The following is a 15095-nucleotide window of genomic DNA, read 5'->3' as shown; positions in this document are numbered from 1 at the left end:
GAGACACATCTGTAAGGGTCTGTGGGACGCCGAGTACCTACGCAGCGGTCTGTTTGGGATATACTGAAAACCCCACTTCACCCTTAAAGGAGCTGTGCAACAGTTTCAGTGTTTTGCTTAAATAATTTGGGAGTTGGTGTCTCGGCCTTTCTGAACTAAAGAACGAAAAAACGCTTTTGCCTGCATGTCCTAGTTTTTATTTTAAAAATGAACAAAGACTGAGGTTTTCGGCACCTCTCAGCTCCTTCACAATCTTCCGAGTCACATGCGCTGTGACGTCAATGGGAGTCGCGCGGGGTTCCGGTAAAGTTCTCTTTTTGGAGCCATCAGTGAGCAGCGAGAACTCATCCGCTCGCGACCGCGTGACCACGTACTGGTGGGAGCAGCGCGAACAATATGGTGAAAGGAGGAAAGTCTCATCCGGGTCCGGCCAGCCTGGCCATACCCGTCCGGCTCTGTCCCCCTCCCCCTCCGGCTTCTGGCGGCTGTTCGCGGTAGCAGATAGAGCTGACGGTTTTGGGGACCTAGGATAGATGGCGCCACTAAACCTCCGTATAATAAAAGTTTTGCCGATGATGCCCGGTTTTCGACGCATTTATATTTCTGTTGGAGCGACAAGATTTATAGAAAAGTTACCTTTTATCAATCAGGTATTCGCACAACTTGCTATCTTTCTACAAGGCCCCCTTTGACGTCACGCCGCGTGTTTCTCATGGCCGCCGCTCGCGGCTGCAGGTCGGGGAATATTCCAAGTTTTGCGTCGCTAGTACGCGGCGGAATCGCAACATTTAGAAGGAAGGAGGTGTGTTTTCTGTCCTTTTTGTAAAGACGAGCAATGTCACAAGAAAAAGATGTCAATTCTTTCAAGGTTAAAATCGTTGTACAGCCCCTTTAAATATAGACCGCATGACGGTGCACCGGCTCGCCCACCCATTAACTGATAGAGCGTGCCTTTGCTTCGCCTGTGAGGTGATCGTGACTGGTATCACGACCTGAATTTGCTTTTAATAAATACGACACAGGTCAGAGCAGCTAGTTTATGGGGTTTATCACCTGCTTCTTTTCATTAAAAAGACCCCATTTCAGTATTCGCGACTGGCGACCTACAGGAGTAGCCACTATCTGGCAAATATAACGGTCTAAAACAGGTCGTGCGCTTCCATGTGCCAGCTGAACGCACAGTGCTCGGGTTTCAGCAGGCAAGCATTAAACTCAAAATGTTTTGTCCCGATCTTCATTCACTACGTTTAAAAATTGGTATGTGTATGTTTATACAGCCTGAACTTAGATCGCCTGAACGGGCGACTTGTATCAACACTATCGTTTCAAACCTACGGCGATGTGTTGGCATACGCGAACTTCCAGGGGATTGTCCTCCTTCGGGGGAACCGACAGAAGGAATGCGGTGTTTCTGAACGTTAATAAAGGTGCAATGACTGGTTCACGCGGCAGGGTAGTTCGCGTTCTGAGCGACCAGGGTAACACGCTGCTACGACAGTAACAACAGAGTTCCCGGGAAAAATGTTCGGTCGCGCCAACCGCCAACAGCATGTAATCACGAAAGTGACAAGGGGCGAGCAGAAATCGCGGAAGGAGCTATTTCGTTCAGTTCAGTGTTTTCCCGTTAGGTGTCGTCCGTTTTGCTGGAGTCGCGAAAAGTCTGTTTTATTTTATCTCATAATCAGGGCAATATATGCCCACAGGGTAGAGAAATGGGGCGAATTCGTTGAACGACAGCGCCCCTTAAGCGTGAAGCACATGTGAGCAAAAACTGCGTAACATCTCGACGCCGTGTGGCGTAACCATATCTACCCCCGCAGGTGCTATGCCGTGGCGGCACGGCATCCGATCACATCATCGTCAGCGGCAGGTGTGATTACACCACCGGGCCGCCACGACGCAGAGCGATATTTGCTCGCATGTGTTTCACGCTCAAAGGCCCGTGCACACATCGCCGTTCCCTTAGGTTGCGTAATGTTACGAAACCCTACGTCGGCTTATGTCGCGATTCACCGCGACATCTGTGCAACGCATGATGCGTAGTAACCATAGAGCGCTGGATATCCTGACTTTTCCAAGTACCGCCATCGTTTGATCGTGCCGCGGCCGCTGCTATCGGATGCCGGAGACGCGTCGCCATTTTTGGCGAAAGGCGCATCCCGCATCCAATCGCTAAATTACCCAAGCATCAAATAGAATGCTGGGATTGTATGTTCACGCGCCACACGCGCTCGGATTCCCCGTATAAAAGCTTCGAAGTAAAACACCAAAATAAAGTGTTGACGAACACCCGTGCAAGATGCCATTTCTTTTAGGCATTTGCTTTAGAAACGTTACTATTGGTGACGCAAGCACGTGCAGCGCATGTAACTACCACGACCGGCTTTATAGGGGCGACCAGGTGACCCGAGGCAGCGCGAGCGCGCCGTATTTGCTTTTGCTTATTTAGTACTTTCTCTAGTTCGCTGAACCGCCACCGCGTTTACTGGCGCCGTAGCTCACCACACTAGCAGACGCTTTCGCGTGTGTATCTATGTGTGTCCGCTCCCCGACCGGCGACGTTTTGACGATAATCGGCTGTATTTTAAGGACTTTTCTCGTCGTTTTGACGATAATCGGCTGTATTTTAAGGACTTTTCTCGTCGTGCGATTGTACGTTCGGTAAAGAGCTACAAGCAGATCTAGATCGCATCCTTCTTTGGTCAAAAGATAACAAACTTCCTCTAAACTTAAACCAAATGCGCTACCATGCACATCACTGCCTCGCGCCAACCTTCGACCCCTCCAACCGTTTTCCTGAACCGAGTGGAGATCTGAAGAACAACGCATATCCATTTCCCAGGTGTCGTCACCAACCAGCATTTCGATTTCTGTCGCTACGTCCTAAACGTCGTGTCCGGGGAAAGGTGACTCCTTGGCTTCGTCATTCGGTCCACAAGAAGAGCCAGTCGCGATGTGCCCAGATTGCTGTTCACAACACTGGTGTCGCCCATCCTGGAGTTTTGCTGCTCGGTGGGGAATTCGGCAGCCAGGCAACTTGTTGCCTCCCTCCAGTCAGTGCAACGTCGCGCTTCCTACCTTCTTATGGCTCCAACTTGGCCCCCGAACACACATCCTATCGAGCACTGCACCTCCTCTGTTCAGTCGGCAGGGACCCGCTTTAACATCGTTCTTAAGCGCGAGACACATGGACGGCAGAATCGTCCGATCCGACGTCCGATCCGACAGTCCGAACGCCGCTCCGAATCGCCGCACGCGACAGTTTCAGACACACGCTTCCGACCTTGCATGCGACAGGATGATCCGTTCGGCTCCGCCCAGGAGATCCAAGCACTCCAGCGAAGGTCCGCGTTCACAGATCTCTGGTCCCAGGTTGACGGTTTAGCTCACACGAGCGAAGTTAGAAGCTCGTTCTCGTTAGCGCGTGTATTCTTTGCCGGGGCCATCTTTCTCGAATGGGTCAGCGGGATCCACGCGTCCGGCTTCCCGGCGCCCGTCCCGTTTTCTTGTTCGTCCCGCCAGACCCAGTACGTCATCATGACGTTCGCGCTAGCTGTGCTCTCATTGGCTGGACGCATCCGACAATCCGTCCACCGTGCGAAACTATCTGGCGCGTTGGACGCACGTCGGATCGCCGATCCGACGTCTGAAGCGACCAAATTTTTCGGATCAGGCAGTCGTATTGCCGGATCGGACGTCGGATCGGATGGATTTTTCGCGCATGTGTCTCGCGCTTTAAGTAGCGGCCACGCGGCTCCTAGCCACTTCTGTGCTACCGGACTCCTCGCCTCCGTCCGCCTCCTCCCTGTGGCCTGCTCGCACTGGTGGACTGCAGCCCCTTTTAACCCGTACGCTTCGTCACTAGAACCCCTTCGCACCCCGTGCAATGCAACTTCGAAGGTCCCCCCGCCAGTATCCAGTTCACCACCAATCGATAATGTCTCACTTCGAATATTCACCAAGGGCGTCACGACCCCCCTGCGGAGCACCTAACTCGATATTTTATTCCGATCACGGGAGTGGGCTCCAGCAGGCGGACTGGATGCACCATCCTGTACACTCGTACGCCCTATAGATGCTTAGTTCACAATACCAACTATTCTGCTCGAGAAAACTATGATATAGTGACTCATTTTACCCTATTTAATACACACTATGTGCTAGCATTAGCGCCTGCCTATAGGGAGTATTCACTGGACGCCATATTTGTGGGTGGTGTTCAGAGCGCATGCTCAGGACGAGCTCACATCAATAGGCTGCCAAGACCGGCACTATTGATGGTGCGGAATGCACGTTGCAAAAGAACTGTGGAAGCTCGCCATCAGCACGCGCTCAGCAGCTGCGCACACAGCTATGGCCGCCAGTGAATACTCCCTATTAAATGCGACAGAAATCATCCGAAACCAACGTTATTTCAACACGCTTCCATTGCCTTCCATAGCGGCCGCCGCGCTTTTGGTGGTGAGCTAGGGCGGCGCTGAGCAGAACACTCGGTCCCTCCAAGCCGTTCACGTGATATTTCTTGGCCCGCGGAGAAAGCAGGTCGCCGTAACTACATTCGCAGCATGCTCCTTGGTGCTTGGGCAATTTAGCAAAAGGTCTATTATACCCAATTTACACGGCAGCGTAAAAGCCGGTTCTCACATGAAGCGAAGCGCTGATGGAGTGCTGCTCACGTGTCGTCAGCTACTTATCGTCTGCCATGAGCAACACTTTTGACGGTGCTATACAAAGCTGGTGAACGCTCCCGTCAGATCGCGCTTAGCGCTAGGCCAGCCTAGAGTGCCTTCATACACACGCGCGCTTTTGCTTGAGTGGTGACATCTCAGCCATTTTCACGCCCAATTGTTTTTTTATGCGTTTTGAAGTGCGCGCAATATGGTGTCACTCAGCTCGAGCGCGCAGCTTTGGCTAATGCATAGACGCCATTTCATCGCCCAAGTCACGCACCGAGCGCGCGAGAGTGTCACGCGCTGGCACATTCAGTGCAACAATGGATGTCTTCACCCTGAGACAGACAGACATGTAGGCACCCTAGGCCAGCCGGGTCAGCGTAGAGTTCCTATATAGACCTTTCCAATGTTTACAAATCCACAGCTCAGCGTGCGATCTCCACAGCTCAGCACGCGCGTGTGCGTCGCTTCGGAAAGCGAGCAAATCACGCGCGATATGCACGAACACTGAAAATGAAACCGGCCAGCAGCCCTTTTCTGGAAAGTCTATAGGCTCCCTATGGGAGCCAGAGTTGCGCGTTTGATTCCACGTGCCGCATGCCGCCCTCGCCGCTATTCGCCGAGATCCGATCACGTGAGGAGCCGTATCAAGTGTCGCGCAGCAAAGTAGACATTGCACGCGCCCCGGCGTACGTTTCCCGGCGTACGTTTCCCGGCGAATAGCAGCGCCGCGCGCCTCGAACGCGCGGCGCTGCTATTCGCCGAATTCAGTCACGTGAGGAGTTGTATCCACATGCCATGCATGAACGCGGAACTCTGACTCCCGTAGGGAGCCTATACAGGAACTCTAGGTCAGCGCTATGCTTGTAGCGTGCCGCTGCATGTGTGAAGTACTCAATTCACACGGCAGCTGAAAGGTGCGTTTAGCTTAGGTCCCTTAGCTCAAAGTACCTGTAGTAAATGGCGTTCTTGATCACACGATAAATAAACGGAGCACTTTGAGGTGATCTCAATTGCATTCCTGCTAAACCGCAAGAGGAGCACGTGATAGACAATTATTTCTCGAAATCGGTTTGACGCGCAATTTTTGACTCTGGTGTGTGAAATATCAAACTTAAAACGTAAATATTATGTGTGTTTGCTTTTGCGGCACTTTATTATTTTGTTTCTCTAAATCTAGAGGCACACCTAAATGAGTCTTGTTTTAAAACGTCCGAGCCGTCTGGCCACACTGGCCCTAAATCATCTGCGTTTACGAGTTTCCATTGCGAGGTGGGAGACCTTTTTCTCTTTAGCAGCTCCCTTTTTCCGTAAATTTTTCACTGAAGTCTTGGGCGGGAGGGACGGACGACTCGTCTACAACCTAAAAAAAAAAGCTCGCAGTGGTACATCCCATTTGGGTTTGTAGCAGACATTGCTTTTCACGTGCCGCCGCTGCTACCTGCTGGCTGGATTATGCGTTCCTCGTTAATGTATTATTTCATCACATTTGTGTTCAAAACAATTTCATAATTTGCTACTGATATGTATTCAATTTGTTATAAATTATAATGCATTAAACAAGATATATATATATATATGCATCTGTGATTTTTGTTTTGAGTTCGTGGGTTCGAGGCTACTCCCTGTAGCTGTAAAGGGAGCTTGGCAAGCTCCGCTTAATGCAGACGTCCCTTAGCGAAAGGGACCTTCAGGCGCCGTGTGATTATAATCTCCAGCTCCCTTTACTACAGGTACCTGTGCTAAAGGTATCTTTACGCTGCCGTGTGAATTGGGTATTAGTCTGCTGTAGCTACCGGTGACGCTGCGGCGTTTGCGAGCACGCTGCTGTTGGTCTACCGTAGATGCAAGCCGCGCCGCCGCGACAAACTAGATTGGCGGCGACGCTCCGCCATTTTTGACTGAATGGCGTCCCAACATACACCAGCTTGGCGGCACTTGTTTATAAAGCTCTAATTCCACCCAGCGCTTTAGGCACCCAGTTCAAAGAGTAGATATTTGCACGTGACACTGGAGACACGAATGTTTCGGAGACTTATACGTAACGTTGGAAAACGTAAGGAAATGGTGCTGTGTTATCCAGCCTTTAGAGACTGTGGAAAGTGCCCGGACGCAATAAACCTATTGCGAAATTACCCAAGCGTCCAGAAGAATGCAGGGAATGTAGGTCTACGCGCCGCGCGTGCTGGCGTCTGCAGCGGGAACTTTTAAAGCAAAAACCTAAAACAAACTGCACCTTGCAGGCGCGTTCGTCGAGGTCTTATTTTGGTTATTTAGTTCCAATATCTTTTACGGGGAAGGTGAGCACGTGCGGCGCGTACACCTACATTCCCTGCATTCTCTCTGATGCTTGGATAATTTAGCGAGCCTCAACATCCTTCTGTTTAGGGTGATGACATTCTTTGTTGTACCATAGCCTCCTCAATACTGACAAAGCGTGGCAGATCGTCACTAGAAGCGGCCACCGAAATTGAAAAGATAGGGCGGCAGACAACGGATGAGAGGAGAGCCACGTGACGGACGGCCCGCTGAGGCGAGACGCCAAAGCACACTTCTTTCGAGCGACTTGTGCTCCTCGCGTTCCTCGCGCTACCGCTTCTTTTCTCGTCGGGCTTGAGAACCCCATGTTTCTGGTCCTCGCCGCTGCAAAAACTGTGCGCTGACGTCCAGGTTTTCTGAAAAATTATCTGTGCTACCAGTTCCTCGCGCTCCAAATCAGCGACCGGGAACTCTATGGCTCCGTCGTCGAACAGCCAGGCTTTGTGAGTATAGAGGAGGCTATGGTAGTACCCAATGCCGATAGCACCCGCTCACGGGAAAAATTCAAATAAACTGCCGAAAACAAAATGTCCCGTAGCACAGTCAATGCTAAAAGCGCGTGCAGAGCGACGCTGTTTCACGCTCTCCAGAACAAAGAAAAAATTAAAATAAGCGTTGGGAACAAAAATGGCCATGTGTCATGACACTAAGCAAGACGCCTATGAAAGCACCCTAGGGTAATTTAGAAAAGGGTATATACGTACCTGATCACAAGAAGCGTGGAGCCAACGAGTGTTGTGGAAAAGACAACTTGAATTGCAAACACCACGCTCGCGAACGTAGCCATGGCGTGCCAGCAATCCTGCTCGCAGTGGCCGTGCAAAACAGTGCCCTTGCTGAAGTGTGAAGCATCGGCGTCGGAAAGAATGCACTGACATTCCCTCAATTCCTGCAAATGACAAGGTAAGCTCACAGAAGGAGGAAGTTGAACTCAATTATGCTGACTTACGATACAGGGAACAACTCAGTCTCAATTCAACATTCTCCTTAATGCACTCTTTGTCGCCATGTTTATTTGTCAAAAGTGTTAGCAACTAATAAGTTGTCTTGTTGAAATCGCTGGTTTTGTTTTATTAAAGAAATCACACTCTTCAGGCTGCGACTAAAAGGTTGTAGAAGGAAGCCTGGAGGGCGCATCTAGCAGCAGTGCCTCCAAAGTGGCAACAAATTACGTCACGAGCCTCAGTGTAATGCAGCAGATGATCGGAAACCTGGTGGTTGGTTATCCAAGTGCAAGCGAAGCAGGCGCGCGCACGCGGGTATCGCTGAAGTTCCTGTCCTCTGTTCTTGCTGCAGACAAATCTACAACGGAACCGATGGATGCCGTATCTAATTCCATTACCGTGCCGCCACCATGATCGCAGTGGTCTGAAACAGCAAACGGTTGCAGCGACACGCGTCTGAAATCTATCAGCAGATAAAATGAAGCCGCGGTAAACGCGCCAGTCGGAGACGCATTTTGGGACCATAGTTCAACCCACAATTTGAGCCGCTATGTAGAACGCACGCTACAACTTTCCCGTGAAGAAGCCGTGTCGCAAAACACACACACACACACACACACACACAAAGGAAAACGCATTGGCTTGTTTGTCTTCTTGTCTCGAGTTACTTACGGTGAGGTTTAAGGATTGAGCAGGGCAGCCCGCAAAGCAGGGCGAGAAATACTGAGTTCCTGTACTCAGGTCACACACTGGATGATGGATGCTTGCAGAGCAACGGCAGTCCCTGTTACAGTTGTTCTCAATCGTCTTGCTTCGGAAGAAAAGAATACATCAAAATGTCACCTTTAGATAGTTATCGACAAAAAGAGAATCATTGCACAAGTCGCGGAAGGAGGAGCAAAAAAGGTCTACCGGTGCTTTGCAAAGAAAACCCAACAAAAATGACATACGTTCTTGATGACAACTGCTGTAATCAGTGAAATAATGATAATATCAGGGCGTACTTTTTGGATGTCCGACCCTCAGCACACACTCGTTGCCTCGAGACGTGCTTTGGGTGCGCTGCACGCTCGAGTTTAACCAGACACCGAAGCGTTATTATCGAAAATAGAAAGCTAGCACTAGAGGCGGAACAACTGAAAGACCTCCCTGCCGTTTTCATCCTGTCAGTGACTTACAGTATGGTTCAGTGTCATCATGTCCATCACCATAAAGCGCCGATGAGGTGTGTCGGGTCATTGCTGAATTCTTTTTTTTTTTGGCTATAAGTTAATGGAGTTTATTATCCTTTTTTGTTGTTTCCAGTCATCATAATTATATCGTACCGCGTATAGCAAAAAAAAAAGTAAAAGTTAACTTTAACCAAAATTTATTTTTGTCACTTCCACGTGAATCCCTACTTGTCGTTTAAGTCATTATCCTATTAGATCAACAAACAAACATTTCTGCCCATCGACAAAATAAAATCAGCAGTCTGGTGAATTGAGAATGTTCCACAGTACCACATGGCTGCAAACATTGTTCTTTTGTGACCATTTGGTGTCTCTCAAAGATAAAAGATAGCTAATAATGTTTTTGAGAGGTCTGTGAGCAGTGTTTTTGTTTGCTGCTCTAAAGCTGCAGTCAAACTGATCATACGTCATACAAAAGACATTGTGTCATACAAAAGACAATGACAGAATTCTCTGCGGTTTTCGAAGCATGTTTACGAGGGACAACGCCCCAGTTTGTGACACTGTGGTAAAATGGTGCAAACGCTTCTCCTGTGTCCAAAAGCATTTCAAGGACGACGACCAAGTGATTGCTGAAGTGGAGCGATACCTGAACACTCAAAATGATTAGGAATTTGTTTTCCAAGCGAGGGAAGACGACGACGTTTTCAGGCAATCAACGCCATTCTTCTTGCTCTTTTGGAAAAATCGGATTTTTCAAAGTTTCGTGATATTATCCAGTCAGATTTTCTTATTGACGTCAAGCGGTGAGGTCCCGGACGCGGCGCATGGTCGCCCTTTCCCTGTAAACACCGGACCGACGACCTGGGCAATGGACCAACCGCCACCAGCTGAAACACCCGAAAGAGGGGATCCTGGGGTGCTATGTTGCGCTTTTTGGACTCCCAGGAGACTAGGGAGAAGGAAGTGACGACAACGACACAGCAAACGCAGATTGGATGTTGACAGAAGAAAACGAAATCAACACCCAATCTGCGTTTGCTGTGTCGTTGACGTCACTTCCCTCTCCCTAGTCTCCTGGGAGTCCAAAAAGCGCAACACAGCACCCCTGGACCATCACATGGCAAGTCACCACCTCAATGTACCGCCCCACCACCGCCAACCCTTATCCCCGGTGACCTCAAGAAAGCTCCCATTAAAAGACGATGTACAGACCCAGACTCATATCACGACTATGATGATGACAAGACCTCTACTTATTCCGTTCAAGATGCTGTTTTACATTCCAATGAAGACGAGTCTCCAGAAGATCCCATGCAAGTTCTGGAAGCCGATGAAGATAATCGGCCCTTTATCCCAGTCCACTACAAGAAAAACCGCCCTGCGGGCATTCCAGTGGTTTTCAAACCCAACAGTTCCAATGCATCCTTGTGGAGGGTAAATCCTAACGAAGTGGCCAAAGAGATCATTGATGTTGCACAGGAGAAGCTACTCTCACATAGGATGAACAAAGACGGGAGCCTTTTCGTGAGTGTTGCATCTCTGCAAGCAGCCAACAGATTACTAGCCATATCGACCCTTTGCTCTATTGAAGTGGCGACAAGTGTACCCCACTCCTACTCACGGAATCTGGGAAAAATCAAAGGAGTACCGATCGAGTATACCGACGAAGAACTACTAGACTATTTTAAAAATCTTGGAGTTATTTCTGTTCAACGGCAAATTTCGTATAGAAGACAAGAGGACGGCAACGTGGAACACCGCAAGACTGAAAGCGTGCTCCTCCACTTCCGCCCAGACCAACCAATGCCTACACGCGTTCTCTTAGGCTTCACAAGTAACACTGTTGACGAGTATTTTGGTCCTCCAGTGCAGTGCTATCATTGCCAAAGGTACGGACACATTGCGCAATACTGCCGTGGACCACGGCGCTGCAAAGTGTGCGCAGGTCCGCACCACCACAAGACTTGCACCAATCGGCAAGAACCCAAGTGCGCAAACTGCGGTAACCAGCATGCCGCTACCTTCTCTGGGTGTCAACGCAGAAAGGCTGCCTCGGTTATCCGAAGACAGGACGTCTTAAATGGCAAGGAAAATCGTGGGTTCGCGGCCACCTTAAACCCTGAAGTTGTGCGCGTCCCCTTGCCTGTCCCGGTTCCAACGGATAAGCGAGCCCAAAAGCCAACTTACAGTGACGCATTGAAGAAGACGACGAATGAAGTGAAAGAAAAACACAGAGAACGTCGGCCACATGAAGACGCACCTGAGACAGCCAGAGGAATTACATCAACTATGCAATTACTGAAATCAGCCCCTACCACTCAGACGACCATCCGACAACCTATGTCGGTATCATCAGCTCCAAGGCGCAAACGACAAGAGCAGGCTGGTGACCTTGGTAGCGTCCTTATTCCTATGCTTTTTGCTGCGTTAAGGGCCATCATAAAAGCGATCCCTGATTCAGACAACCTACCAGAAGTGCAAGCCCTGCTTGCAATGGAATCCTTTTTGAAAGTAGGACCCTTCCACCGCTAGGAGCGGATGGCCTCGGCTCAAAGTCACAACTTCAAGAAACGTACAAACGATAAACCCGAAATTCCAAGAATACTACAGTGGAACGCTTGCAGCCTAAATCCCCGCCTTCCAGATCTTCAGAGGTATCTACTCTCCACTAGGATTGATATACTGGCGATTCAGGAACCTAACAACGATCCATCCAACTGCCGCCTGTCGCCCTACGTAGCCTATTACAGTTCTACAAAAAGGAAGGACTGCAAGCCACGATCTGTAGTCTTTGTTCGCGCCGGCCTTCCTCAATCGCCAGTAGACCTATCTTCAGTTTCGAAGAGTAGTGCTGAATATGCTGCTGTATCTGTTAGCTACAAAAACGTGGACTTCACAGTCGTTTCAGTGTATGTCCCTCCAAATTGCAAATGGGATGTCGGAGAGCTTTCCGATGTAAAGCAGAGAAGCAGAGGCCATCTTATACTCTGTGGAGATTTCAACGCCCACAACAAGATATGGGGTGACCGCAAAAATACAAGAAGAGGATTTGATCTTGATAGTATGACATCTTCACTTCATTTAGAGGCCCTTAATGACGGTGCGGAAACGTTCATCAGACCTGGAGTTGGCCGCAGTGTATTAGACCTGACGTTCCTGTCCCCGGATATATTGGCAGATTGGAATGCGCTAGCCGATTCCTGGGGCAGTGATCATATACCGATCATGATTACCAGCAAGTTTGCCAAAAAGACAAACAAAACTTACAGAGAGGTTCGAGTTACCAACTGGGATGTATTCCGATCTCACATGGACTTTGCTCTAGCTGGCAGCACGACAGAAGACACAACAGCCATGATTGCACGAGCCATTCAGCTGTCAACAAAGACCATTAGAGTACCATACACCCGGCCTGTTCCCGACCTCATGTACCTAAACCTAAGGGCTGCTCGACGCCGCGCACAGCGACGAGCCCAAAAAACAGATGATCTGGATGATTGGAATGAACATCGCAAGATCGATGCTAAATTTCGCCGATATACTAAGCGCCTCCAACGCCTACAGTGGAACCAACTATGTGAGTCGTTTGGTTCCCCATCGGGTATTTCGAGAGCATGGAAGATCGTCAGAGTCTTGAAGGATAAAAAGCAACCCGAGCATCCCGTTGCAGGATTAGCGCTAGCCCTAGGCCGTACTACTCAAGAAACCGCGGAGCTTCTTGCTGATGCGTTCGCTGCCCCAATTCCGCCACCACAGGGATACAGGGACAAGCCTCCAGTTCCACTGAAAACAAATCCTTGCTCAGAAATGGACGCTGACTTCACCATCACTGAACTTGATGTTGCCCTCCGACGCTCGCGCCGTCGAACCGCTCCGGGACCGGACGGCGTAACGTTTCAAGCACTGAGAAATCTTTCTTTCCCGCATAGAGAGGCCTTACTGGAGTCTATCAACAACATATGGAGAACGGCAAAAATCCCTGCAGCATGGCTCACCTCTGTAGTGGTTCCTATCAGAAAGCAAGGAAAACCCGGTGATCGGATTGAATCCTACCGGCCAATTTCTCTCACCAGTTGTGTCGGGAAATTAATGGAAAGACTAGTACTTTCAAGACTTACGTGGCTGCTTGAATCCAAAGGAGCACTGCCAGATCAACTCTGCGGATTCCGACGAAGGAGGTGCACCTTTGACGCCATTGCTGATCTCGTTTCGAGCCTTGAAAATGCCCGTTCAACTCACCAAACAGTCTACAGCATATTTTTGGACATATGCAAAGCTTTCCATGCCTTGCCACACCATACTATTCTGCGTCAACTTACACGGTACGGAATTGGTGGAAGAACATATGACTATATCGCCGCGTTCCTCACTGGCCGCAGCCTAACAGTAAGAGCTGCCGAATGTCTAAGCACTCGTCGGTCGGTGACCCAAGGCGTTCCCCAAGGAAGTGTACTGAGCCCGTTTCTGTTTAACCTTACCATGGCAGAACTTCCGCTATGCATAAACTCCGCAGAAACGTCCAGTACAACAGTTCACATTGTCGCGCCGCCGTACTATCGGCGTGCGATTGCGAGCAACGAAGAATGAACCATTCGCACCGGACGTCTGGGAAAAGGAAGCCCCCGTGTTTTATTTCGTCAGCCCTTTTATAGACAATCCTGCGGACGTCACCGATAACCAGAGCACACCACGTGTAGCTTTGTCACACTGTTACACTGTTATCACACTGATACCACACCTCCCTTTCTTTGGAGAAAAATAATAACATGTTAGCAAACAAAGAAAATACGTTAGAACTGAAACACTCTTCAGGATACCGCTTAATCATCAATCCCCAGTCTGATCGGTTTCTTAACTACTCTACCTGATCTTGTGGTTACGACGGCCATCGGTGTCCTCGTAGTCACTGGAGAAGGATCGCAACTTATATCGCTTCTAGCTTCCGAATAATCTTGGACCCTTACGTCACTCTCACTGTCCGGTATATCGTAGCCTTCATCGTCCTCTGCCTCCGCTGGCAGTACCTTTAAGTTTCGGCGGTTTCGCCTTAACTTCACCCCTGGCTCAGTCTCAACCAAGTAAGACCTTGGTTTTTCTGTTTGGGCCACGACCGTTGCCCTTGCCTTTCTGTCAGAAACCCACACTTTGTCGCCCGCCTTCAATTCAGAAAGCTTCTTAGCCCGATGGCGCCTATCGTAGCTTTTGCGCTGCTTTTCTCTTAGTTGACGATCCTTTATCGCCAACATTTTAAAGTCAACGTTCCTTTGAAGGCGCAGCTGCGGAAGCATTGGTACGCGTGTCCGTAGACGTCTACCCATAAGGATTTCTGACGGGCTTTTGCCGGTAATCCCTGGGGTGGCCCTATAGGCTAGGAGAGCTAAGTAAGGGTCGGCTGATTTGAGCACCAGCCGCTTAATTGTCTGCACCATTCTTTCCGCTTCTCCGTTGGCTTGAGGGTGCCTCGGGCTTGAAGTGACGTGTTGGAAACCGTATAGATTCGCAAACTCTTCAAAATTACAACATGCAAACTGTGGACCATTGTCGGAGACCACAGTCTCTGGCACCCCATGACGAGCAAATATGCTTTTAAGCCTTTCTATAACAACGGTTGGGCCAGTCGAAGGGAGAACACAGATTTCCGGGTACCTTGATAAATAGTCTACAACCACAAGATAGTCAGAGTTCCTTATTTTGCACAAATCGACCCCTACTCTTTCCCATGGAAAACGTGGAGTCATGGTCGGCATCATCGGTTCAGCCTTCTGAAAACTGAACTCGGTACACACATTGCAGTTTTTTATCATCACTGCCAGTTGCTTGCTTAGGCCAGGCCACCAAACAGACTCTTGTGCAAGAGCTCGACATCTGCTGATTCCTTGGTGCCCATCGTGCAGGCGAGATAACACTTCCTCACGAAGTGCCTGGGGAACAACTAATCTTGTACCTTTTAACAAAAAGCCATCACACACAGTTATGCCAGCCCT

General features: G+C 49.5%; 1 protein-coding gene across 1 annotated transcript in view; it reads right to left on the bottom strand.

Moving 5' to 3' along the window:
• LOC8052872 (solute carrier organic anion transporter family member 74D) overlaps positions 1-15095 on the bottom strand; it is a 47658-nt gene that overhangs the window by 6308 nt on the left and 26255 nt on the right. Inside the window, exons 7-8 of the mRNA XM_029989168.4 lie at positions 8609-8747; positions 7697-7881 (exon numbers count right to left, since the gene is read on the bottom strand). Of these exons, the coding sequence (XP_029845028.2) occupies positions 7697-7881; positions 8609-8747 (324 nt within the window). The remainder of the gene's footprint in view (positions 1-7696; positions 7882-8608; positions 8748-15095) is intronic.

This window comes from Ixodes scapularis, unplaced genomic scaffold, assembly GCF_016920785.2.
Source record: "Ixodes scapularis isolate PalLabHiFi unplaced genomic scaffold, ASM1692078v2 PGA_scaffold2__306_contigs__length_199485367, whole genome shotgun sequence".
Taxonomy (NCBI): Eukaryota; Metazoa; Arthropoda; class Arachnida; order Ixodida; family Ixodidae; genus Ixodes; species Ixodes scapularis.
Note: the sequence above shows the minus strand (reverse complement) of the source record. Positions and strands in the feature narration are given on the sequence as shown.